General features: G+C 37.7%; 1 protein-coding gene across 4 annotated transcripts in view; it reads right to left on the bottom strand.

The window, feature by feature from the left end:
* THSD4 (thrombospondin type 1 domain containing 4) overlaps positions 1–27,075 on the bottom strand; it is an 865,877-nt gene that overhangs the window by 781,673 nt on the left and 57,129 nt on the right. For 3 of the 4 annotated variants that reach the window (XM_027852225.1, XM_027852228.1, XM_027852226.1), the window contains one exon: positions 2,104–2,173. In XM_027852225.1, the coding sequence (XP_027708026.1) occupies positions 2,104–2,173 (70 nt within the window). Of the gene's footprint in view, positions 1–2,103; positions 2,174–17,627; positions 17,783–27,075 lie in introns of all 4 variants that reach the window. The other variant, XM_027852227.1, reaches the window with a different exon arrangement.

Below are 27,075 nucleotides of genomic sequence, written 5' to 3'. Positions count from 1 at the left end.
GTTCTCCTGGTTCTGCTCACTTCACTCAGCATCAGACCATACAAGTCTTTCCAGGTTTTTCTGAAGTCTGCCTGCTCATCATTTCTTATAGCACAATAGTATTTCATTACATTCATATACCACAACTTGTTCAGCCATTCCTCAGTTGATGGGCATCTTCTCAATTTCCTATTCTTTGCCACCACAAAAAGAGCTGCTATAAATAGACAATTCTACTTTTTAATGAGTTTTTTTCTTCAGTGAATTTTTGTGCCTCTTTTTTCCATTTGGCCAATTCTGCTTTTCAATGCATTCTTCTCCTCACTGGTCTTTTGTGCATATTTTACCATTTGGCCTAATCAGTTATTTAAGGTGTTATTGTCTTCAGTATTTTTTGTGCCTCCTTTGCCAATTGGTTGACTCTTTTTTCATGATTTTCTTGCATCACTCTCATTTCTCTTCCTATTTTTTCCTCTACCTCTCTTATTTGATTTTCAAAATCCTTTTTGAGCCCTTCCACAGCCTGAGACCAATTCATATGTTTCTTAGAAGCTTTGGATGTAAGAGCTTTAACTTTGTTATCTTCTTCTGAGCATGTGTTTTGATCTTCCTTGTCACCACAGTAACTTTCTATGGTCAGAATGTTTTTCTGCTGTTTGCTCATTTTTCAGTCTGTTTCCTGACTTTTAACTCTTTGCTAAAGTGGGGCTCTAGGGGTAACTAGGTGGCTCAGCAGATAAGAGCATCGACCGAGGACTAAGTTTCAATTCGGCCTCAGACCCTTGAGACTTAACTAGCTGTGTGACCCTGGGCAAGTCACTTAACCTCAATTGCCTTACAAAAACAAAACAAAAAAAAATAAATCAAGTGGGGCCCTGCTTCCAGGGTGGAGGGCACACTGTCCCAAGCTTCAGTGTTTTTGTGAAGCTATTTTCAGAGACACTTCTAGGGATCTATAAGTTTTAAGTTCTTCCAAGGTGGTATGATCTAAGGAGAGGTTTTTACTACTTTCCTGGCTTGCGCTCTTGTCTGTGAGCAACCACAAACACTCTTTTCTGCCTTGGAACTGTGACAAGGGTCCCTACTCCACTGTGGCTACATGCTCTTGTGTGCTAGTGCTCCTCCTTGCCCGGGGACTGCCACACAGGACAGTGACCTGGATCTGAGTAAGGGCAAAGCAACAGAATCCTGCCTCAGTGCTAGCTAAGAGATCCCTGTAATCTCCTTCTGATCAGTAGTTCAACCCCCTTACTGTCTGTGGGCAGAAAGCTCCAGAAGCAGCCACAGCCACTGCTGATTCAGTAGCTCCCAAAGCCTGATCCTGGTTTGCTGGGGCTAGGTCTGTGTTGGCGCAGCTTACGCTGGACTGTGTTCTGCTCTCCCCCAAGCATGACAGACCTTTCCTGCCAAACTTTTAAGTTGTGTTTGGCTGGAAAATTGTTTCACTGTGTCCTTTTGTGGGTTCTGCTGCTCCAGGAATTGTTTTATGGCATTATTTAAAGGTGTTTGGAGAGGTTTGGGAGAGAGCTCAGGCCAGTCACAGCCTTTTTTCCACTATCTTGGCTCCACCTCCTCGATTTCATAGATACTTAATAAATGCTTGTTGAATTAAATTGAATTCCATTATTCCCTTCTACCTCTATTTCCCACCTATCCACTCAAAGGAAAGGATGTCTAAAATTGAATTACATTGAGATATTAATAAGTGAGGAGACATAATCTGTTACTCTTTCATAAAGACACTTATTTACATCTTAGAGGACCTAATCTAAAGAAATAAATAAAGCAGTGGCTTCAATGAACTGAGAGGAAGTATTTTGGACCTCAGGTGGGACTTTCCCAGAATATCTGGAGTCATACCAAGCATGCTGACTCTGCCTACTTGTCAGGCTGGAACTGCTTCCAAACCTGAGTCCTCTTCTGTGCAAAATCATTAACATATGAGGAAGCAAAAGCTGTCGGGATGAGCAAGCTCTGTCCTCTGGCTAACACCTTCACTTAAGTCTAAAATACTAGCAAGGTGACTACCAGAAGGTGACATTGGGTAGGGGTCGGGGGTGGGAAGAGGCGAGTAAACATAACTTTTCCTGCTACAGAAGAAACCAACGAGTGTCTAAGGCTTACCTTTCTGTGCTCAATGGAGGGCTGAGGGAGGACAAGCTGGAATCCAAACAGCAAAAGGGAGCCAAGGATTCTAAGAAAGGAAAAACAGTAACACATCTGTATATGCTTCAGGTATCAAGGAAACAACGGTGCAGCCTCCCTTCTGTTCTGAAAATGAATGAAGTGTTTCCAAACTGATACCAGGATGTGGCCCACTGAAAACACAATATACAGCCAAGAATCTGGGCATTACAGAAACAAAAGTTAGAACGGGGCTTTTATGGAAGATTTCCCGTGTTCAGTTTTCATCCGTACCTTTTCCCCCCCCACCCTCAGCACTTAGGTATTTACATATGTTTTTGGTTGGTTGTTATTGTTTGTCCTTCGTTCTTGAAGAGGATCATGACATCGGGTTGGTAAGTACTCCATGAAAGCCCCCATGGAATCACAAAGCTGGAAATGTACAACTTGTAATGACACATCCCTGACAAACGGTTATCCAGCCTTTCCTTAAAAGACCTATAGGGGGTTGCTAGGTGGCACAGTAGATAGAGTGCTGGCTTTGGAGTCAGGAGGACCTGAGTTCAATTTTGACCTCAGACACTTACTAGCTGTGTGACTCTGGGCAAGTCACTCAACCCCAATTGTCACCAAAAAAAAAAAAAAAAAAGACCTATAGAGGGAAAGGAAATCACCACCTCCTAAAGCAGTCCACTCTACTTTAGGAGATCTTTAATTCCTGGGAAGTTCTTCCTTATACCAAGAAGAAAGCCGCCCTTTGGGGCTAAGCAGAAGTCTAATCTTTCTTTCACATAATAAACTAATATACTTGAAGATAACTATGTCCCATTCTTAGAAGTAGCTAAGTGACTCAGTAGATAGTTTCTGGAGTCAGGAAGAACCAAGTTCAAATTTGGCCTCAGAATGCTTACTGCTTATACAATCCTTAGCAAGTCATTTAGCCTCTGTCTGCCTCAGTTTCCTCCACCGTAAAATGAAGATAATAACACTACCTCCCAGATTTATTGTGAGGATCAAATGACAATATTTGTAAAGTACTTAGCACAGTACTTGGCACACAGCTTATTTATAATAATATATTATATTATTATTATAATAAGTAATTATTTATATAATTATATAAAAATTAATATAATAAATATTATTATTATAATAAATGCTTATTTCCTTCCTTTTTTTTCTTCCTTCCCAGTCTTCTTTACACTAAACATCCCCAGTTTACATAACTGATCCTCATGCAATATCAGCTTTAGCTCTTCAACAATCTAACTGGCCTTCTTTGGATATTCTCCACTTTACTACTGTCCTTCCTAAGACATTACTGAGAATTGAACATAATATTTACCACATAATCTTATAGAAGATGAGAATAGTAGTATTATCACCTCACCTCCCTCACCATCACCAAATCTAGACACTGTGCTTCTAACAAGTAGACTTTTTTTGGATCTTTTAATTTTTTTTTTGGCTATTATATTATTGGATCAACACTTGTAATTCATCAATAATTTTTTTTTACCCAGACCTCCACATACCATAATTTTTTGAACCACATTACATTTCTGTCTACCAAATTTCATCTTCATTTATTCAGTATAATGTTCTAGCCTATTGAAACTAGTTTTTGATATCCCTAATTCACAGGATTGTTTTGAGGACCCAGTGAGATAATGTATGTAAGATGCATTGCAAACCTTAAAGTGCTGTGCAAATACTAGCTATTTTTATGTTCTATTTATGAATCAGTTTAAGAAGTTCATGAACAGTTATCCATCACTGTTTAGTGGCCATCCAACCTCTATATAAACATCTCCTGGAACCAGGAACCTGGAACCAGGAACTGAAAGGTTTCCACAAAACAACCAATCCTGGAAACTCAAGGTACTTTCCAATTGTTTTGTTTCAAGACTTGCCTCAGCCTAACTTCACAATAATATAAAAAAAAAACTACTTCAAACCAACTTAAATTATTGAACCAAAACATTTCAGGGGCTAAAGAATAGCTAGTGTTTACCAATCATCCAGCTTGGAATCCAGTGCAGAAATATTTATTATTCACATCTTGTACTGTGCTAGGCACACCAACGGCATTAAGCAGAAACCCTGATCCTTGTCCTGGAGAAGTCATAAATTATCCTGAGATTAGACATTCAAAAACAACTAGAGAACAATGCAATTGCAATCATATGTTAAATCGCTTTATACACACAAACTGGAAGAATTTAAAGAAGGAAAAGATTAAACAACCCTCTATGGATATTAATAATAACTGACATTTAATATTTTAAAGTTTTCAAAGAACTTTATATACATATTTCATTTGATCCTCACAATAACTCTATGAGGTAGGTACTATAGGTATTATTATTCCCACTTTAGAGATTAGGAAACTGAGACTCAGAGAAGCTAGTGGATAGAAGCAGGGAACAAAACTTTAGAGATACCAGCAGAAAGCAGCAAAGAGTAACTTAATGGGTACATCAGCAGAGAGGAGCATGGCAGAGTGAGAAGAGGAAGAGAAAGCCCCAGCTCTGTGTGGAAAGGAGCTCAAAGTCCAGTGATGTCACCAGAGGACAAGGGGAGATCTTCAGGGGGAGCAAAGCAGCATCATCAGTGGCAGAGAAGGACTTTGGTGATGATGCCACTTTGGGAGTTATCTTGCCTACACATGTCCCTGAACCTACACATGTTGCTTGCATATGTGTTCCTCCAAGTGTGTCCCTCAGTCACACACATTCTCAGAACTTTTGCTTTTTTCACAGTAGTGGTGTGGCAACCTGGTAGAAGAACCTAGCCCTGTGTTTATAAGGATAATCTTGCTAGTCATTTATTTTGCAACACTTTATTTAAATGTCTTTTGCTTTTAATCAATATGTTCTTATGTTGGTCGATAAAAGATATATATCAGTAGAGCTATTGAGTGGATTTTTTTAATGATGCTGTTTTGAATGGATGCTGATGCATTGGACCTGTTTGCAAAGATTAATGTACATCATAAGGATGTTCTCTTCCTTGGAAAGCTCATCCACAGTAACTATTTGTAACTAGCAACCCTATGGATGCATTCCACAATCCATCCACTCCATTCAAAAGAAATTTCTTAAAGCACCTACTATATGCGCAGTGTCAAACTACTTGCTCCAGAGAATGAACATGAATAGGAAGGATTTGTTCCCTGCTTTCAGGGAGGTAAAAGACTCTAAGTACCTAGAGCTATAAATGCCAGAGAAGTTCAGAGGAAAGACAGATCACATCTGCTTGAAAGAAAGAGAAATGACTCCATAGAGGTGATACATGGGCTAGATCTTAAAGGATAGTTAGAATTGGGGGTGGGGGAGGAAGGAGTCAATTCTAGGTAGAGGGTACAATAAAAGGCAAAAGCACAGAACTGCTGAGCTATTGTAGATGATCTCTGAAAAAATGAGAAAAAATGAGAAAGAAAGGCAGATGGACAGAGATAGGAGATAGAGAAACAGAGGAGAGGCAGAGAGAAAGACAGAGACATAGAGAGAAGAGAGACAAAGACAAGGATAGGGAGAGAGACAGAGACACAGAGATACAGAGACACAGAAAGACAGAGTTCAAGCTATAAGCCAGTATTTTCAACTTTGATTTCAGGCAATATTACAGAATATACTATTAAGGGGATGGTTTGGAATTGTTTAGAAAAGGATGTAATGGAAGCAATGATCATTAATAGCCAGGATCATTTCATCAGGAATAGGTCACAATAGACTAATTTCATTGTCTCCCTCATTAGATTGTGAACTCCTGGGCATTGTCTTTTGCCTTTATTTGCATCCTCAGTGCTTAGAACAGTGCCTGACACGTAGTAGTCACTTAATACATGCTTGACTGATTGATTGATTAAGTGATCAGGAGAATGGAAGAGACACAATATGCCTGGATTTGACAGAGATATTTGACAACATTTCCCGTGATACCCTTGTGGACAAGATGAAAGGATATGAGCTAAACAACTATAAAATTAGGAGAATTTCTAACAGGAGAATGTCCTTCTGGGGTGCTATTCAATATTTTTTACCAGTGGCTTGGATAAATGAATATTTATTACATGTATCAAAATGGCACATGACAAAAATAATTGGAGGGATAGCTATCATGTTGGACAACAGAGTTAGCTTTTTTTTAAAAAAAAAAAGGTCTTTACAGGCAAGGATGGTAGGCGAGATCTAGGAAGACGAAATTTATTAAGGATAAATATATAGTACTATCCTCAAGATCTAAAAATATGCTGCAGTTACAGAATGTACAAGGCAAATCTTGAAAACAGTTTGCATTAAAAGGATCTAGGGAGGTGGGGCAAAGCAAACCACCAACTTAATATGAACCAATGATATTTGGTGGAAGCAGAAAGAAAAAACCAAACCCTAATGTCATAGAGGCAGCTAGGTGGCACAGTGCATAGAGCACTGGCCCTGGAGTCAGAAGGACAGGACCTGAGTTCAAATGCGGCCTCAGATCCATAACACTTACTAGCTGTGTGACTCTGGGCAAGTCACTTAACTCCAATTGTCCTCACCAAAAAAAAAAAAATTAAAAGTACAGTCTCTGCCCCCATGGAGGTCACATTCTAATGAGGGAGACAACATGCAAGCAACCATGTACAAACAAGACCTGTATCATTTAAATGGAAGGTAACCTCAGAGGGAAGGCACTAGCAGTGATGGAGACCAGAAAGGGCCACTGCAAAAGTAAGATTTGAGCTGAGTCTTAAAGAAAGCCAGGAAAATCAAAAGCAGAGGCAAGGGTGCAGAGCATTCCAGTTATGGTGAATGGCTGGTTAAAAGGATGGAGTTGGGAAATGGTGTGTGGTGTGCGAGGAACAGCAAGTAGGCCCGTGGAGCTAAATTGTAGAATAGGTGGTGAGGGGTAAAGTAGATGAATAGAAGGAGATATAGACTGATTTTACATATATAAATATTACATATATATATGACACAAGTATATATGTTTGTGTCTAATGGTAGCCATCTCGGGGCAGGGGGAAGAAATTTACATGATAACTTTATTATATATTTAAAAGGAAAAGAAAGTTATACATAATGGATTTGCAATTTCATGTGCAATGAACTTTTTTATTATGTCATGTAATGGAAATGCTTGTTTTATTCCATAAATTAAAAATAAAATAAATAAAAATATAAAAAAAACTCTAGAAAGGAAGAGGCCAAGGTGAGATTTTAAAAGACAGATGATATCAGAGTCCCTTTCAATTCCAAGATTCTGGTACATGTTTTAGAAAGTAGTTTAGTTGAAATATAATTTTTAGGGTATCAGTGAGAGAGAGGCCACCAAAAAAAAAAAGTCCTGCTCCAACACCATTGAGGGGAACCTGGGATTTCAAATGCTACAGAATATAAGTTAAAACAGGTCCCATCAAGATAAAAGGGCCCAAGAGTGAAGCATATGGATGTACAGGTCTAATAATGAATCATATGGGTTCCTATCACCCCAGAAAAAGCTTACCTTTAGTCATAAAATCTAGATCTGCAAAGGAGGCTTTAGACAACATCAATGCTAAACTCCTCATCTTATAGAATATGATACTGAAGGACTGGGAAATTTAAGGGACTTGCCCCAGATCACACACTTACTTTGCAACAGGGTCAGAATTCAAACTTAGGTCTTTTGACTTAAAATCTTGTACCCTTTTTAATTAACAAAGTGGTCTCCAAATATTTTCTACAAGGTTAGGAACTCAAAAAGACACTAAGACACAGACATGGTGCATTTTGCATTGATATAAGTGTATGATCCCTTTCTCCCACTACAAACACAGATCCTTAAAATATAGAAGTTTGAGCTAAGCCTATCAGATATAGGTGGGAAACATATCATGGGATTTCTTGAATGGGACCTTTGGAGATTGGATTTTACTCACTGGGACACGATCAGAGCTCTGCATTAGAAAGATTCATTTGGCAGTAATATGTAGGACCAATTTTAGCAGAGAGACTTGAGATACGATGAATCAGTGTATGGTGTAATGTGAACAAGATTTGGAATCAGAAGATCCAAGTTTGAATACTGGCTCTGTTGTATATGCTATATGATGCTGAGGAAATCACTTCCCCTCTCTATGCCTTGCTTTCCTCATCTGTCAAATGAAGGATTTGGACCAAATAACCTCTAACACCCCCTTTAAGTCTCTATCTATGATTCTATGATAAATCCAAACTTGATTACTACTGTGAGGGATATATTCTGTGGCAGAAGTGTGGCTAGAGCAATTTATGTAAAAAGGACCTGGGGATTTTAATGTGCCACAGGTTCAGTATGAGTTATCATTGTGGTATATCAACCAAAAAAGCCAGTGGGACCTTAGGCTGCTTTAAAAGATGTACAGTGTCCAGGAATGAGGAAATAAAGAGATGTTAATCCCATTGTACTTTGCCCTAGTCAGATATTTGTTGTAACACATTCAGTTCCAGGAACGTGGAACTTTAGGAAGTTTAGTTATAAATCAGAAACCTCTAGAAGATGTTAATCAGAATGGTGGTCACCAAGGGTCTTGACTTCATGTTACATTTATTCATTCATTCAACAAACTTTTATAAATCACCAATCATGAGAATCAATTGAAGTAAATTGGAATATTTAACCTGGAAAAGAGAAGATACAGGTGGTACATGATAGCTACTTTCCAAGTATATGATTCTCTGCCTTGAGTACCTTGTTCTTTCTGGTCCCAGAGAGTACAACTATGAAAATGATCAAAGTTCCAGAAAGATAAATTTTGTTTTCATATAAGGAAAAACTTGCAAACCCTGAGAAAGCTATAAGCATCCTTCAGTTGCCCCTTGGATGAGGTCTTCAAACAAAGGCTGGATAACCATCTATCAGGTACATTATTGTAGGAATCCTTTGGTTTAATGCGAATATATAGTTCACTTTGTCAGTCCCTTCCAACTCTGAAATCCTATGACTCAATGAGATGGTTTAGTCAACTCTCACAGGGACTACTGGTTCACTGAGTTTCTGAATGAAGACAGTGTAATGGAAATGAGAGTAGAAACGCAAGAGGTATTGTAGAATTATACAGATTAGTGAATGATTGAATGTAGGAGAATGAAGGATATAGAGTAGTCACAGAGCGTTGACCCTCGCTGACTGAGTGGATGATGCTGTCTAATAGAAAAGGTAAGTCAGGAAGAAGAGATGGGGGCAACTAGGTGGTATAGTGGAAAAAAACACTGGCCCTGGAGTCAGGAGGACCTGAGTTCAAATGCCACCTCAGACACATAGTGCTCACTAGCTGTGTGACTCCGGGCAAGTTACTTAACCCCAATTGCTTCACCAAAAGAAAAATAAAAGGAAGAGATGGCTTGTTGTTGAGAATTGAGGAACAGGAAGAGTAAGAAGATGAGTATGACAAAAGAAACTTAAAAGGAAGCAAAAAAAAGATGGACAGCTCTGAATATAATGCATAGTATTTATTACATAGGCTTTCTTGAAATGGAAATTTATTGCTGTATATTTTGAATCCTCTCACATTCTGCTGTGCACATGATAACATGATAATGCTTTTTTTCTTTTCTTATTTTGTATTTAAGTTTTAATATTTAAGTTTATAATTTTTCTTTTCTTATTGTGTATTTAAGTTTTAGTATTTAAGTTTAAAATAAATTAATAAAAAAGGAGATGAGTTTGGCTTTGGATATGTTGAATCTGAGATGAAAGCCAAATATCTGATCATAGTATCCAGTAAGTAGTTGGAAATACAGGCCTGGAACATGAAAAGAGATTAAGGTTACAGATATAGATTTGGAAATCATTTACACAGAGATGACAGTTGATGGATATAATAATAGGAGAGAAATAGAGACAAGAGAAATGAGCAGAGAATAGAACCTGGGATAGCACCTACATTTAGAGGGCATAAGTGGGGGCCTGAGTCAAAGACTTAGGAGAAAAATCAAAAGAAAACAATATCATGAAAAGAAAGGAAAAACACATATCAAGAAGAGTCTCTAGATAACAATTAATTGGTTGGTTGGTTGTTGTCCTTAATTCTCAAAGAGGATCAAAAATGACATCTTTATGTTGGAGTGGAGTCAAGGTATAGTGCATCTAACTACGGTTAATCAGACCAACGTGAGCTTGGAATGCTCTACCACAAGTCGGGCACAGAAAGTCCATGTGAATAAAAACCCTAAGGAGTAGGACAAAAGCAGAAATAGAACACATAGCAAGAGGGAGGAAGTCATCATATTTGGTGACTAGATCCAGAATTTCGATCCGCTCTAATCTCTCTTCTGTCCTCCTCTATCTCCAACTGACTTTTGAACATTTTCACTTGGACATTCCACTATTACGTCAATATTTTTTTAAAAATTTATTATCCTCTTACCTAAAGTCCAGTTCTCCCTCTTGACTTCCTTGTTTTGGATGACGAGAAAACCATTCCAGTGACTCTCTCAAAACTTTAGAATCATCTTTGACTCCTCACTCTCTTTCAACCACTTAATCCCTCCTCCCCTGAATCTGGTCAATCACAAAGTCCTGCCAATTCTCCCCTAGTAATATCTTTCCTGTTCCTATGGCTTGCACTCAAGTTAAAGCCGTTATTTACTCACATCTCAAATTTTTAACCTGACTATAAATATATTGATATGTGTCTATATATATACACACATACACAGACACTATAAATATACTGATATGTGTCTATATATATACACACATACACAGACACACACACATATAGACACATACATATATCTTGTTTGTACATAGTTGTTCATATGTTGTCTCCTCCATTATATTGTGAGTTTCTTGAGGGCAGGGACACTTTTTAAAAAATGTTTCTTTGTATCCCCTGGCACATAGTAGATCCTTAATAAATATTTCTTGGTTTGACTTAACTTTTGTAACTGCCTCACACTTGATTTTTCTAAGCCCAATCTATTTTTTTACCCGTCTTTAATCCAACTTGAAAATCACTTGCCAGATTACTCTTCTCTAAATACTGGTTGCATCATGTTAATTTTTTTTATGAAAGGAACAGGGAGCCTTTGGTGATTGTCCAGATCCCTAGAGGCATAATTTTATGAACCAGCATAGTGGAATGCTAGTTTTTAATGCCTATTATCTGCCCTATTTCTCTGAAAGCTCAACTTTGAAAGAAGTTTCTTGCTGCCAGTTTTTTTGGTATAATACCATGTAACATGAATGGGAAATGTTTTATTATCAAAGGCCAATAAACCACAAGGGGAAGAATGAATTGAGAGCCACATACAAGTAACAAGCAATTTAATTTTAAAAACAGGAAGTAGAATTTGTAAAAATTATGTAAAAACCAGAAACAATTTTAAATATATCTAAGGCTAAAGATATGCATTGATTTTATATTATGGCCATTTGTATGAGAATGACTAGTTAGCATGCTCATCTCATTCATTATTGGAATTAACCAGACAAATCACTCCACCAATTAAGACTGGCCATATTCCATCACCCACATACAACCACACCTAGCAAAAGGCAGTCAACAAAAGTAGGCAGTTTACAAAAGTTAACAAGAATGCAAAAGGTTAAGATTAAATCAGTTCTTCTAATTGCCTGTGTGTGGATGTGATTCTAAGTCCGTGGACCCAGGCAACTTTCTGATTCATGATTAGAAAATTTCTTATAATAAGCTTTTAACCCTTCATGGGTATCCTGTAGTCCCTAAAAACCCAACTTATAACCTTTGTCCAAAAAAAGAAAAAAAAAATCACACAGACACTGTCTAGACTAAAGCTAGAAAGGTTTCTCTGATTCCGAGATCTACCCCAAATGGAATGCAAATGAAATTTTAAAAGAACAAAAGCCAAGCAAAGACAGTAAAGTCATCACCCTCCACCCTCCTGACCTATATTACTGCTTTTACTATGTAGTTATGCCAGCACCAAAAAAAAAAGAAGAGAGTCTGTTTTTTCTGCTATAGTCTGGACTGTGCAAAGTTAAGAAACAAAAATAACAATTTATTCAATAAAAGTAAGACTAAAACTATACTTTGGTTTTTAAAGAAGAGTGGAAGGGTAAAAGGAGGCAGAAGAAATTTAAATGTCATAGGGAAAGAAAGATGGGATCGAAGAGAAAGAAGGTTATATACACCAGGGATCATAGTAATGAACTTTGTGTTTTTATTCCAATAACAGCAGCAACAACAAAAATAACTAGCATTTATATGTAACTCTAAGGCTTGCAAAACACTTTACAAATGTTATCTCATTTTATCTTCACAACAACTCTGGGAGCTAGGTGTTATTATTATTCTCATTTAGCAGATAAGGAAACTGAGGAAGAAGTTAAGTGACTTGTCAAATTCATATTTGAACTCAAGGCTTCCTCACTCCAGGTCCAGGACTCTATCCCCCGCACTATCTAGCTAAAGGTGGGTATGTAGTCAATTCTGCTATAATGTGATATCTGTGTTCCAAAAAAAACTACACTTTGCAAAATCATGCAACATAAACCACAGAGTTTATGGGGAAAATGGGGTTAGTGATATGACACTCAAAAACTTCATCAGTGATACATTTTTTAAAAAGATAGAAACTTAATAAAAATGGTAGCATAGTTTTATGCATGTTTAGATGGTTAAGAAATCCATAAATACTACAGTAAATAGTATCGGTGGCCTAGACTTCAGGCTGCTGCTTAGCTATGTCGTGGTTCCCATGGAGCCTGGTTGGTGACAAAGTCTGGCAGAAGTTGGGCAGGCTGTGACTCCAGGCCTCAGGACAAGAGGCCATGATGGAAGGGAGTGAGGGTGGAGGTGATGCTGATGAGCTCTCCTCCACCCCCAGCCCCTTCAGTACCAGATTTGAGGCAGCTAGATGGTACAGTGAATAGAGTGCCAGGCACGGAATCAGAAAGACCTGAATTCAAATCCAGCCTCAGACACTAGCTGCATGACTCTGGGGAAATTACTTAACCCTGTTTGCCTCAGTTTCCTCATCGAAAAAATCTAGAAAAGGAAATGGCTAACCACTCCAGAACCTTTGCCAAAAAAAAAAAAAAAAAAAAAGGCGGTCATGAAAAGCTGGACATGACTAAAAGCAATTCAACAACAACAAAAATAAAACTCTGCCTTGACAAACACCTGAAGTTTGCTTGTGGAAGTGGGCATTGGAAGGGTTGCAGTTTGTGAATTCTTGTGAAATGGTGCAGCTTTCTGCATTCTCACAGAAGTAATCATGCAGAAGCAAACTTGAAATTCAGGTTATGCTCAAAATACCCCCCAATGTATCAATCACAATAGAACAAATTCATGTTTTTGAAACAAATGTTATAGCAGACCTGGTTATATTTTGTTCTTTCTTAGTTTCCCTTCTCCAGTTCACACACTCTCTGTTCTAGTCAAATTAGCCTGCTAGCTGTTCCTCATGTGTGACACCCGATCTCCTGCTTCTATATCTTCACACAAGGAATTCCCTCATATCTGGACTGCTCTCCTACCTTGCCTCTACCTCTGACAATCAAAGCAAAGCTCAGGTGCAGCCTCCTACAGGTAGCCTTCCTAGATCCTCATAGGCATTCTCTTTACCTTGAATTACACTGTATGGCCTTATATTTATTTACTCATATTCCCTCTAGTAGAACACCCAGTTCCTTAAGGTCAAGGATTATTTCTTTCTTTTTTTTTAATTCTGGCTTACATATAGTATATACTTAATAAAAGCTTGTTGAATTGGATTAAATTGTAGGCTGAAGTGGGTTTCAAGACATAATTTTGCCCAGAATGACTGGCAGCAATAAAAGGATTAATACTTGAAGTCCTGTTTGTCTTTTGACCATTCAGTGATACCCAACATAAAACCTTTCCCGGCAATGGAAATAATATTTTATTGAATATGGATAATTAGGGCAATGTGGTGTAGTTGTTATTGAGACATTTCAGTCATATCTGACTCTTCATGACTCCATTTGGGGTTTTCTTGTCAAAGGTACTGGAGTGGTTTGTCATTTCCTTCTCCAGCTCGTTTTACAGATGAAGAACTGAGTCAAATAAGGGTTAAGTGACTTTCCCAGGGTCACACAGCTAGTAAGTGTTTAAGGTTGGATTTGAACTCGGGTCTTCCTAACTCTAGGCCCAGTGTTCTATCCACTTTGCAACCTAGCTGTACTTAACGGCAATGTAACAGCTCTCAAAAGCCAGAAAGGGATGAGGAGTAGTATTCTGTATAACATACATAAGGGCATTTTTCTAGAGGCAAATCAGTACTTCTTGCCTTCAAGAAGTTTACAGTCTAGCAAGGAGTGGTATATAAATTATTATTAGAGGCACTATGGTATAATGTTAGTGCTTTTATTCTTTATGAATTATTTTTGGTAGAGGGTTTTTTGAGGAGGAGGTGGAATTTTCATTAAGTTCTCATAATCAAATGCTGCAATGATTGCTAATATGAGATATTTCCCAAATTATTTTACATGAATTTTTTTTAATATGAAGGCCTACTTTTCCTTTGCCTGCTTACTAACAGTTCAAACAAGGAAGAGAAAGAGAAAGAGAAAGATTCTCAAATGGGGAGATAGGGGAAGCAACAAAGATAGATAAGAAAGAAAAAGAATTAGGTACTGGGAAAAGAATCAATCATTTGAACTACGGATTTTAGAGTAAATTGAATTCAGTTGCTATTTTTATAACTGCCCATTGAAATACTGACTAGCTATTTAAACTTTTCACTGCTTCTCAGTTTCTTAGTAGCTTTTAATTAATCAGACAATCAATCAGGACTTTGTTGTTTCGTTCAACTGTTTCTGTTGTGTCAAACGCTTTGTGACCCCCATTTGGGATTTTCTTGGCAAAGATACTGTAGTGGTTTGTCATTTCCTTCTCCAGCTTTTTTTCACAAATGAGGAAACTGAAGCAAACAGAATTAAGTGACTTGCCCAGGGTCACACGAGACCAGATTTTAACTCAGGAAGATGAGTATTCTTGACTCCAGGCCTGAAGCTCTATTCACCTTGCCACCTGGCTGCTCTCTGAGCATCTATGTATTTCTAGTCTGTGTTTTGCTATGGAAGATAGGGAAATACAGAGTGTCCAAAAATCTTAGTACAGTTTCAAGCTTTAATAACTTCAGAAGTGTGATTATCACACATTTATAAAAATAACATTTGCAAGTTTAATTATTTAACTTTCTTTTATGCTTATCTGGTTTTATTAGATTTGAATATTAAATGATGTATTGCATTTGTGACAGTTTCCGGATAACACTTTTTCAAACCTGTGCACTGGTAGAGAAAGTTCTCTCGCTTGACTACTTATGTCATCTGTTTATCACCATTAGACTTTTTCTTGGGTTACATCAAAAATGTCTCATATTCATCAAAAACTCATTCTCTGAATGGTCTTAAGACTAGGATTACAGATATAATACTTTCAGTCCCTAAGCAGTAGCTCATGAAAGTTTTTGCCAATGTTAAAAATCAGCTAGAGTGATATATAAAACAAGACGATGGTATATTGAGTTTTAATAAGAAATGGGGCAGCTGGGTGGCGCAGTGGATAGAGCTCTGGCCTTGGAGTCAGGAGGACCTAAGTTCAAATCTGGCCTCAGACACTTGACACTTACTAGTTGTGTGACCCTGGGCAAGTCACTTAACCCTGATTGCCTCACCAAAAAAAAAGAAAAGAAAAGAAAAGAAAAAGATAAATAACCTTTCAAGTGTTTTTTTTGTAAGTTTATAGCATTTATACTTTTATTAAAGCTTAAAACTGTACTATTATTTTTGGGACATGCTATGTCCCAAACATGCATATGTCATTTTGACTATTATAAATACCAAAATTAACTACAAAGGACATATGAAGGAAGATGCTATCTGCATCCAGAGAAAGAACTGATACACAGAAGTATGCATAGGATGATTTTACATATATACATATTTGTGTCTAATAGTAGCCATCTCTAGGGCAAGGAAGGCAAGAAAAAAAAAGAAATTTATGTGATAACTTTATCAAATATTTAAAAGGAATAGCAAGTTATACATAGTAGATTTGTAGTTTCATGTGCAATCATCTTTTTCTATTATACTATGTTACAGAAATGCTTGTTTTATTCCATAAATTGAAAATAAAATAAAAAATAATAATGATAAAAAATGTATCATCTTTGTTGCTTTCCCCCAAGGAACTCATAATCTAGACTAAAAATATAAAACTAACACATAAAATAATTATAGATTGTTGACCAATCTTTGTGGCACTAAATTCAGAGGAAAGATTGATCAGTGTAGGCTGCTGCTGTCAGAGAAAGGGTGGTGGAATTTGAGCACTGTTTCAAAGAACAAGTATGATGTGAAAAGGTATATAGAGGGCATTCCTGGTAGGGAGAAAAGCATGGACAAATATACAGAGGTGAGAATTTGCATGGAAAGGATTAATACACCAGCCTGATCAAGATGTACACTTGGGGGAGTAATGGGAAATAGAGCTAAACAGGCAAGCAGGGGAAGGAAGCCAGATGATAGAGAGTCATAAAAGCTAGACAGCAAGCATAGTTTCAGCTGGATCTGGTAGGTATTGAAAAAAATGGAAGCACCATGATGAAATCTGCATTTTCAAAAGATGATTCAGACAGTAGTTTTTGCAGAATAGCCTACAGAAGGGAGAAACTAGAGAAAGAAACCAGAAAAAGGACGTTGTTGCAATAATACAGGTGTGAAGAGATAAGGGTCTGAGCTAGAGCAGTAGCAGAGGAAATGGAAGGAAGCCAGATTTCTGAGCAATATTTCAACAGGATAGTTAACAAGGCTTGGTGACAGACTGGAAAATGGAAATAAAAGACAATAACCAAGTACAAGATGACACTGTGATTTTGATTCTAGGATGCTGGAAAAAGAAAGGCACTGGTGACAACCATGGGCAAGCAAAGAAGAAAAAACACTAGAGGGAATGCCAGAACTTCCACATAGAGATCTCCTATAGGCAACTGGAAAAAAACTATGAGAAGTGAAATGAGCAGAACCAAGAGAACATTGTATACAGTAACAGCAATATTGTTTCAAGAAGGACTTTGAGCAAATAAGTTATTTTGACTACTATAAATACCCAAATTAACTATAAAGGACATATGAAGAAAGATGCTCTCTGCATCCAGAGAAAGATCTGATAAATAGATGTATAGAACAATTTTAAATAGATATACCCATTTGTGTCTAATAGGAGCCATCTCTAGGGCAGAGGGGGAGGGGTGGAGGAAGAAAGAAAAAGGAAATAAAGAAATTTACATGGTAATTTTGTTGTAAATATGAAAGGAATAGCAAGTTGTGCACAGTAGATCAGCATTTTCATTTGCAATCTTCTTTTTTATTGCACTATGTTATGGACATTGTTGTTTTATTCCTGAAATTAAAAATTAAATTAAATTAAAAGGGAAATACACAGATGAGAAGTCAGTCTTAGAAATCTGGATTTTGAAAACAATACAACAGAGGTTGGGAGGCAGTGCTGCACAGTGAATAGAGAGCTACCCTTAAAGCCAGAAAGAACTGACTTCAAGACCCACCTCTGACACATACTGACACGATGGCCCTGGGCAAGTCATTGAACCTCTTGGGCAATAAACTGCAGAGAAAATGTCCATCTGCATTAATGGAGGGAATTTCTTCACCTGGGAATTTCCTGTACCAATGAAATCACAGGTATAGTCCTTGCTCCTATCTAGAAAAGAGAAAATAGTTGAAGTCAAGTCAATCTAGTTAAAAAAACATTGATTAAAGAGCCAGCGACAGGCACTCTACTTAGACTAAAGGAAACAAAGACCAAAAAAAAAAAAAAAGAAAGAAAAGAAAAGAAAAGAAAGGAAGAAAGAAAGAAATGAAACAGTCCCTACTCTCAAAGAGCTTATATTCTACTAATGTAAATTAGTATATACTAATGGTATATACACAGATATGCAAATACAAAAGATCTAGAAAGTAATGTGAATTAGCGAGCTTATTGGTTGAAATACATAAGGTCACACAGGAAGCCTAGAAAGAGGAGAAAAGAACTGAGACTTTGGGGTCACCCATGATAGGAGTTAAGAACAGAAAAGAAAAAAAGAGACGGGAATAGCAGTTGTAAAAGTGGGAAAGGTCACCATCCCAAAAGCCAAAGGGAAAGGGGAATTTCAAAAATGAAGCCTATCCCTAACAGTCTAGCCACAACATCCTAAAAGTCTACAAGATGGGGGATATTAAGTATTTCCTTTGGTGCAAGGGAGGAAAAGGGAAAATTTCAAAATAGCAGTGCTTGCAAACTTTAGCTATGAATCAAAATGCATATTATACCCAAGTCTGCTTACTTTTACCCTTAAAAATAGACAGTTGCAATGTTTAGCATGAATATATTAAAACATAGATTAGACTTTATCTCTCAGGAACATAGGAAATATTAAGGCCACTTCTTTTTTTTTTTACAACCAAAGTAGTTGTGTGCAAGCTTTGACAAAAGGATGAAAAATTATATAGCAGGAAATTGGGGGAGGGGTGGTCTGTGTTTTTAAGGTTATTGGGGGGATGTTTGCTCTTAGCTTAAAGCTTAACCTTTTTGTGTGTGTCATGGACTCTTTTGGCAGTCTGGTGAAGCCTATGAACACCTTATATGTTAATAATTTAATGAAATGCTAATTTTCAGTTAGAGATTAGTGAAAATAAAAGTGTAATTTTTTTCTATCCACATTGACGGACACTCTGAAATCTATCCATGGACCCCAAGTTAACCCCTAGCTTAAAGTAAATTGTTTTGGGGATTACATTATGAGGGAAATTAAAATCAATGATGCTACTTCACCTTGAAATCTTAAAAAAAAAAATTCAAGCTATTAGGTGTGATTACCTACAAATCAACACATCTCTAAGTCTCCAAAGGGATCCTTGCTGTTCAGTCATTTTTCAGTTCTGTCTGACTTTTAGGGACCCCATTCGGGTTTTCTTGGCAAAGAGTGATTTGCCATTTCCTTCTCCAGCTCATGTTACAGATGAGGAACTGAGGCAAACAGGTTTAAGTGACTTGCCCAGGGTAAACAGTAAATGTCTGAGGCTGCATTTGAATTCATGAAGATGAGTCTTCCTGATTCCAGGCCCAGTGCTCTAGCCACTGTGACACCTAAACTGCCCATAAGGAGCTCTAGGGTCTTTTTTTTCTTCTCTTCCGAATAGGGAAAAATGCAAAGAACAGTCAAGCTTTCCTGTTTCATTATGATTTAACCAAAGGAGATTTTCATTCTATTTGCCTACAAGTATAAAAACACCCTTTCTATCACAGAGTGCCAGTGGCTGGTTCATAGTAAAGCTAAAAACATATGAAGTTACAAAAGAAAATACATTGGAGAATAAACCTTTGAGATGATGGGTTTGGGTTCAGAAGTAAACTTAGAGGTCTCATCTATTCCTACCCCCTCACTGAGGCCTAAAGGGATTGAGCAACTTATTTGCCCAACTTGTGGCCAAGTGAGGATTTGAACCCAGGATCTCTAAATCCAACATTCTTCTAATTATACTACAGGAAATTGGGTTTCCTATAAATGGAATAGCTGCAACAATCTGTCAGGGCAAAATTATTTTCTGGGCTGCAAGAGTAGTGATATCATCCTATGGGCTAGAAAAAATGAAGGCAATAATAAGAATAATTCACATTTAAATAGTATTTCAATGTGCCTTACTCACCACAGCCCTATGAAGTATGCCATGAAAATATTATTATCTCCACTTTACAGATAAGGAAATGGGCACAGAGATGTTGAGTGACTGGCCCATGGTCACACAGCTCATAAATAATAGAGCCAGAATTTGAACCCACGTCTCCTAATTCCAAGTCCAGCTTTCTTTTTATAACAACATGCTGCCTCCCACATTGGAGGTTGCCTCACCTCCATCATTCAGTCACTGTGTAAGAATGCATTATCCCCTGTGCCTACAGTTTGTGTCTACACTTAAGCATGTCGAAAACACAGGAAATCTGGCCATGATCTTTGATCATCCTTCTCCATTTCTGCATCAGCGTTTGGGGAATGAGAATGTGTGTGTGCGGCTAGCGTGTGTTATTTCACTTTGATAGCTTGCTTTGGCAAACTGCGGTGAATTTGCAGCGTTTTGACAGGCTAAACTGCTACCAGGTCTTTGGCAAACAAATCACACACTCCAAGGCCAAGTGGTTGGGGAAGGCAGCATTCCTACCAAGGCTTTACTATTCACCTTGCATTCAAAACAGACAAATCTTTCATACATAGAAAGAAACAGATGATTCCCCTGAGGCACAGACAGTATGCCATCTGTCCAGTCATATCCCTGACCTTAGACACTCATTTTTATTTCTTAATGCAGAAAACCACCTTCAAACTCTGTACAAGATATAGTCTCAAGCTAACAGTGTAGCAAAGGCTGATACTTCAAGCTTCCGTTTTTACCTTGGCTGCAAATTTCAGAGTGAATAGTAAGAGTCACTACTATCTCATGCCTCGGTTTACTTTTAAAAAATCCAAATAGTTTAAAGGTATCAAATACCAAAATAAAGTTTGTAGCATACAGTGAGAGAGAGAGAGAGAGAGAGAGAGAGCAGATTTCCTTTTCTTTGTGGTGAACACAACGTGAGAAAGATTTTGGAAGGAACTCGATCACTAATAAAATTATTCTGAACTTCAAGAAAGAAAAAAAAAGAGCCAAAAGCTTAATGTCAGAGCGGAAACCCCTACCTACAATACTCAAGGGGATCAAAGAATTCTGCTCAACATGCATGTTTACAGTATTAAACTCAGCCCTCTGGCCTCCTCTGACAGCAGTTAAGCCCACATGAAACAAGAGATTAGTTATCAGATACACAGCTAGAACATAATATATTTCTGCACATAAGACATTTGCATTCGTTCTATCACAACAATTTCATTCCACAAGCCTTTGGATGTTGCTTCAAGTGCCTTCAACTATATACATCTATGTTTGCATAGATAGATACATCATGTTCTTTTGTCTGTAAGATGAGAAGAAAATGTAACCATTTGTCAGACTAATGAGAGAAAAAGCTAACATTATAATGACTGCAAAGCAACATGATGCATTAGGAAGAGCTCAGGACTTGAAATCAGAAGACTGGGGTTTGAGCTCTGCCTCCCACACCTCCTAGCTGCGGGATCCACCACTTACCTTCTAAGCCTCAGCTTTTTCTTCTGTGAAATAGGGACAATAGTAACACCTACCCTCAAAGGCTTGTTATAAGGATCAAATGAAATGATAATATGCAAAAGGCTTTGTGAACTTTCACCAGGATGATAAAGGGTCTTAAATGTCACATGAGAATCTGCTGAAGGAATTGGAGATGTTTCACCTAAAGAAGAGAAAACTGGGGTGGGGGGAGTGGATGATAACTACATTCAAGTATTTGAGGGCTGTCATGCACAAGAAGGATTAGACATGTTCTACTTGGCTCCAGAGGGAAAAACAAGAAGCAATGATTGAATGTTACAAAGAGGGCAATCTAAGATTGACTAAGAAAAATTTCCTAACAATTACAGCCATCCCAAAGAAACAGCCTGCCTCCAGAGGTGGTGGCTTCCCTCTACTCGGAGTTGTTAAACACAAATGGTACATAGCCACTTGCAGAGTACTTTATGGTGGGGACCCCTTCATGGCTTGAACTAGGTAACTGCTGAGATCCTTTCCAAATTTCAAATTCTATGATTATACAAATACTATAGAAATGTTAGCTAACTTTATTATTGTTGTCTGATCAATCTAGTATCATTAAGTAATATTATACAGTAGGGCTGATTTAAAACCAGGTCCTCTCTACCTCCACATCCAGTTCTCTTTGTACTATAAGACCAATGTCTCATCTAACCTCCCTCTGTGTCTACTACAGTGTTCCACATATGTCAAGGATATGTGAAGAATCTGTAATTTCTTCAGTGTGGGTACTTCTTCAACCAAACAGATTGCAATCTAGCCATATTTAGTAGATAAGTCTCAGTGTTACCTCAGGAGCAAAAAGTTTATTATATAATTTACAGTAATATGGCGAGGAAGCTGTAAGATTTGTCCATGGTCATATAGCTAGTAAATGTCGGAGGCATGACTTGAACCCCAACATTCCTTGAGTTAAAATCTACCACTCTATCTTCTAGTCATGCTGCATAGTGTAATACATGCTTAATAAATATCTGTTGAATCTATTCTATTCCATCTTCTCCAGCAGATTTCACCCTTGTTATCCCTAATTTCTCATTTGTCTTCAATTTCTCCCTGTTTACTGGCCTTCCACACTCCCTTGCTCATGCCTCCCCCACTTTTAAAAAATGTTCATTTGATCCATCCATTCCCACTAGCTATCCTCCCATATCTCTCCTCCCTATTGTCACTAAACTCCTTGAAAAGGCCATTTCCTTTCACTGTCTTCTGAATCCTCTACACTGGGGCTTCCGACATCATCATTCAACTGAAAAAAAAATATGAGTGATTTCTTAATTGTAAAATCTAATAGTCTTTCCTCGGTCCTCATCCTTCTTGACATCTCTGCAACCTTTGACACTGTTGATCACCTTCTTTTTGATAATCTCTTCTCTCTAGTTTTTTGTTAAAGCTCCTCTCTCCTAGTTCTCCACCTACTTCTCTGACCACTGCTGTTCCTTGAATAAGATTACTCCATCTGCCAACTCTGGGCATTTTCACTGGTAGTCTCCCACACTTAAAATTCTCTCTGCAAGAAACTTTTCCTGATCCCCCTAAATGTGAGTGCCTTTCTTCTGTTGAGTGTCTCCAATTTATCTAGTATAAATCTTATTTATACATAGCTGTTTGCATTTTGACTCTTCCATTACACTGTGAGTTCCCTATAAGCAGGGACTGTCTTTTTCTTATCTTTGTATCCACAGCACTTAGCACAGTGCCTGGCACACTTAATAAATACTTATTGACTGACTGTCTTACGTAAATAAATTTTCCAAATAACCAAAACTCATCTCTTTAACCTTCAAACCATATTATGATGCAGTTTGTTCTAAAATGGATTATGCACATCCCTTCCTTGTTAAATACAGCATATTTACCATTCATCTTTCCTTGATAACTCAGGGTTATCATTATGACCACCAATTACCATATCCTGCTATAATATAATGACTTCCTGGAGTTTATAGAGTTAAATTCCCTTAAATTAAATGGTCCTAGGTGGCCACATGTCATGAATTGTGTCTGATTTTGATACTGTCTCCTCCTTCATTTCTAAACTATCTATAAGCAATTTTGGCTCAAATCAAGGTGCCTAACTCTAGAATTCCCCCTACCTCCTCCCCCTCTAATCTACAGTGGGTTGAAAAACCAGATAACCTACATTATTAGTACGCTATCTAAACTGCAAGTAAATGGGCTCTGAAATAGGACCTGGGAGACTGTCTATGAGTAAAGTACATAAGCTTTAATGTTTTATTTGAAAAGCAGCTTAATTGTATGTAGCAAAAAGAATGAGTGTCAGAAGACAGGAATCTTAGTTCTGGCTCTCCTCATGACAAATCATGTGGCCTAAAGCAAGCCCAAGTTTCTTCTTACTCAGTGTCCTCATCTATAAAACATCCTGCCTGTCTCGCAGAGTTGTAAGAATCAGATGAGATAAGGTATATGATAGCACACTGAAAAACACTATAGTACTATACAAATATACATTTAAATTACTGTTATCCACTTTGGCTACTTAGGAACTCTAAAGAAAAAACTTGCTTTCTGAATCTTAGCTGTGTTCTGAATAGTGGAGGCTATTGAATCAGTGACCTCTAGATAAGTGAGGCATTGCTCCTCTTACAAATTATTTTTTGAAATCACCCACAAGAATAAGTTAGCTATGCCTACTTCATCCATCATGGCCTTCCTTCAGACCTGAGTACCTGAACCTCTATCCTAAATTCAACACCAATACTTCCTAGTATTTGGTTACCGTTCTTCTGCTATAAGGTGTAACAGAGTATTTGAGTTGCCATAGACTGCTAACAGAGAGCAATCTGGCTAACTATTTATTCAATTCCTCTCTGTGTATATACAGAAGAGAAAAACTGGCTTTCTTTTCCACATGGCTTGGCAAAAGCTACAAAGAGATCAGGGTCACACCATGTGCCTTCCCATCAGGAATGTGAATCCCTATAAATGCTTTTTGTTGTTATTGTCGTTTTTTTTTCTTTTCCTGTCAGGGGCTTCCCTGGAAGCTAGCATTCCAAAGCCTTAACCTGCCTTTTTTATTTGAGTAGGAGTGTCTCAGCTTCACTGGCATTGATCCTCCCAATTCCTTTTTGATCAATGCTGAATTTTCATACATTTCATCTCCTTAGTAACTGCTGTGAGTTCCCTTAAGTTATTTTTCTCTGCCAGATACCACTAACTCTTAAAAGGACCAGAATTTTTCAAAACCATATTTAAAGAAAATAAAACACTCTAACTGCTCTTCAGATTATACTGTATTTTAACACAACGTAATTATTTTATTTTTACATGTAGTTTAGTTTTTTTTTTAAATCATTGAGAGGAAATTGGATTGGGAGTCTGGAAGGCCTGGGCTCAAATCCTAACTCTGACACTTGTAGTTTTTCAATCACGGGCAAATCACTTGATCTCTCTAGACTCAGTTTCCCCATTTACAAAATAGGTGTTAATAGAAACTTTAATACCTAGTTCACAGGGTTATTGTGGTTATTGTCCACAGTGTAAAGTGATTTTGCAATCTTTAACTTGATTTATGTATCATTCATTGCTGTTTTTATTATTGTTTTATTATTGGTTTTCTTATTATGAGTATCTCAATATCAAATCAATGCAGTCTGACCTTGGACCATCCCTGACTCAGCTTCTAATGTGACCTTAAAGTGAAGGTCTTGATCATATTACCTCCCTACACAATGAGTTCCAATGGCTCCCTTTTACTTGGAAATCCTCTGTTTGGTTTTTGAAGCCCTTCACAACCTGGCCCCTTCCTTCCTTTCTAGTCTTCTTTCACTTCTTTCAGTTTCCATACACTCTACAATAGAATGATGCTGGCCACCTTGTTGCTCCTGAAACACTACATTCCATATGCAGAGTTCATGTCTTTTCATTGGCTATCTCCCATGCCTAGAATTCTCCCCCTCCTCATCTCTACCTCCTGGATTTCCTGGCTTCCTTCAATTCTCAGTTCAAATTCTACCTTCTTCAAAAGACTTTCCCCAGTCCTATCAATGCTAATGTTTCTCCTCTGAAATTATCTACAATTTAGCTTATACATACATTGTATGTATACAATTATTCAAAAGTTGTCTCCTCCAATAGACCATAAGCTTCTTGAGCTCATGATTGTGTTTTTGCCTCTTTGTATCCCTAGTACTTGGCACGGTGCCTGGGACATAGCAAGTGCTTAATAAATGCTCATTGACTTGACTTCACTTATCCATAAGACTCACATGAACTTTCATGAACATTTCTTATTGAAATGCAGTGCTAACCTTTCATCTTATTTCTTTTAAAATAGCATATGCCTTTCCATTCCCATATCCTAAACAGGAGTTTCAGTGCTATCTATGCAACTAGATTTACCTTGAGTTAGGATCTCTAGGTCAGTTTATAACCTATTGTCTGTACAAACATCTGTGAGTCTGGTTGTTGACCCTCTTGGCCACTGACTCTGGTAAATTCCTGGGCTTCCCTGCTAACATTCTTCATATGCTCCACCTCCTATTCTCTATGGTATCTGCCTTAGCAGATGCAACTGAGTTTTCTCCTTTCCCCTCCCTTTTCTATTTATGGGAGTGATACTTGCACTACCCAAGTCACAGGGCTGGTGTGAAAAGGTCCTTGCAAAAAAGCTGCAGTAATGTGATTGTTGTTATTGTCGATTATCCTCCGGGAGCCTCAGGCAAATCTTGAATAGATGCATTGCCACTTCCATAGGTGGAAGGTACACAGATTGATCTCTCTCTCTCTCTCTCTCTCTCTCTCTCTCTCTCTCTCTCTCTCTCATTGATATAGGGAACTCAGGGTAAACAAGCTCCCCCTACAAATGTAGGTCTGCATCTGCTCTGAAAGAGATGGTCTTACAGAGTTGGGAGGTGGGGGTGGGGTGACCTAAGAAGTTAAATAACTTCTCCAGGATCACCATGAAAGTTTAACAATAAAAGTATTCAAACAGGAAAAGTAATTTATCCACACAAGGATTAATTGTATAACAATTAGCACAATGTCTGGCACATGGTTATTGCCATATAAATGTTAGTTGTTGTTATTTCAACAAAAAGGCCAAGATCTCCCACTGCATCCAGGCTTATTGCCAGTCACCTTGACCTATGTCTTGCCACTGGACTCTGATGACTCTGGAGGAGAGAGTGAGGCTGATGACTCTGCACAGCTCTGCCTCACTTAAATCCCATCCACTTGCAAGTCAAGATATCACTGTCCTGATATCCTTGGTCCTCTTGGAGAATGAAGGATGAACAACAATTATTTTAACTATTCATAGATTTTTATCTGAAATCTCAGAAATTAATCAATTTCTTTGTAATAACTCTAGCTTTCTCAAGATTTTGTTGTAGAATTCTTGATTGACATTGGTTCCCTACTAAGTATCCCAAGTCATATAAATACAACAATAATAGCTAATATATGAATATATTGTGTATATAATTTTAAAGTTTACAAAGTACTTTATATAGATTATCTCATTTTAGTCTCACAACAACTATGAGAAGCAGATACTATTCTTATCCTCATTTTACAGATGGGGAAGCAAAGGTTGAAAGTAGTTAAATGACTTAGTTACACAGCTAGCAAGTATCTGTAATCAGGATTCGAACGGGGTCTTCCTGGCTCCAAGTCCGCTACTGTATCTACTATGCCACCTACTGTATTATTGCTCCTGCAGGATTACAAAACCAGTAACAATCACGACCTCTCTGATCCTGTTCCCCAGGCTGGCAAATCTACATCTTACTCTTCATTGCCTAATTCCTACTCCTTCTACCCCACCCCACC

The sequence above is a fragment of the Vombatus ursinus genome, unplaced genomic scaffold (genome assembly GCF_900497805.2).
Source record: "Vombatus ursinus unplaced genomic scaffold, bare-nosed wombat genome assembly UNPS02009205.1, whole genome shotgun sequence".
In the NCBI taxonomy this organism is placed as follows: Eukaryota; Metazoa; Chordata; class Mammalia; order Diprotodontia; family Vombatidae; genus Vombatus; species Vombatus ursinus.
This window is presented reverse-complemented; position numbering and strand designations above follow the sequence as displayed.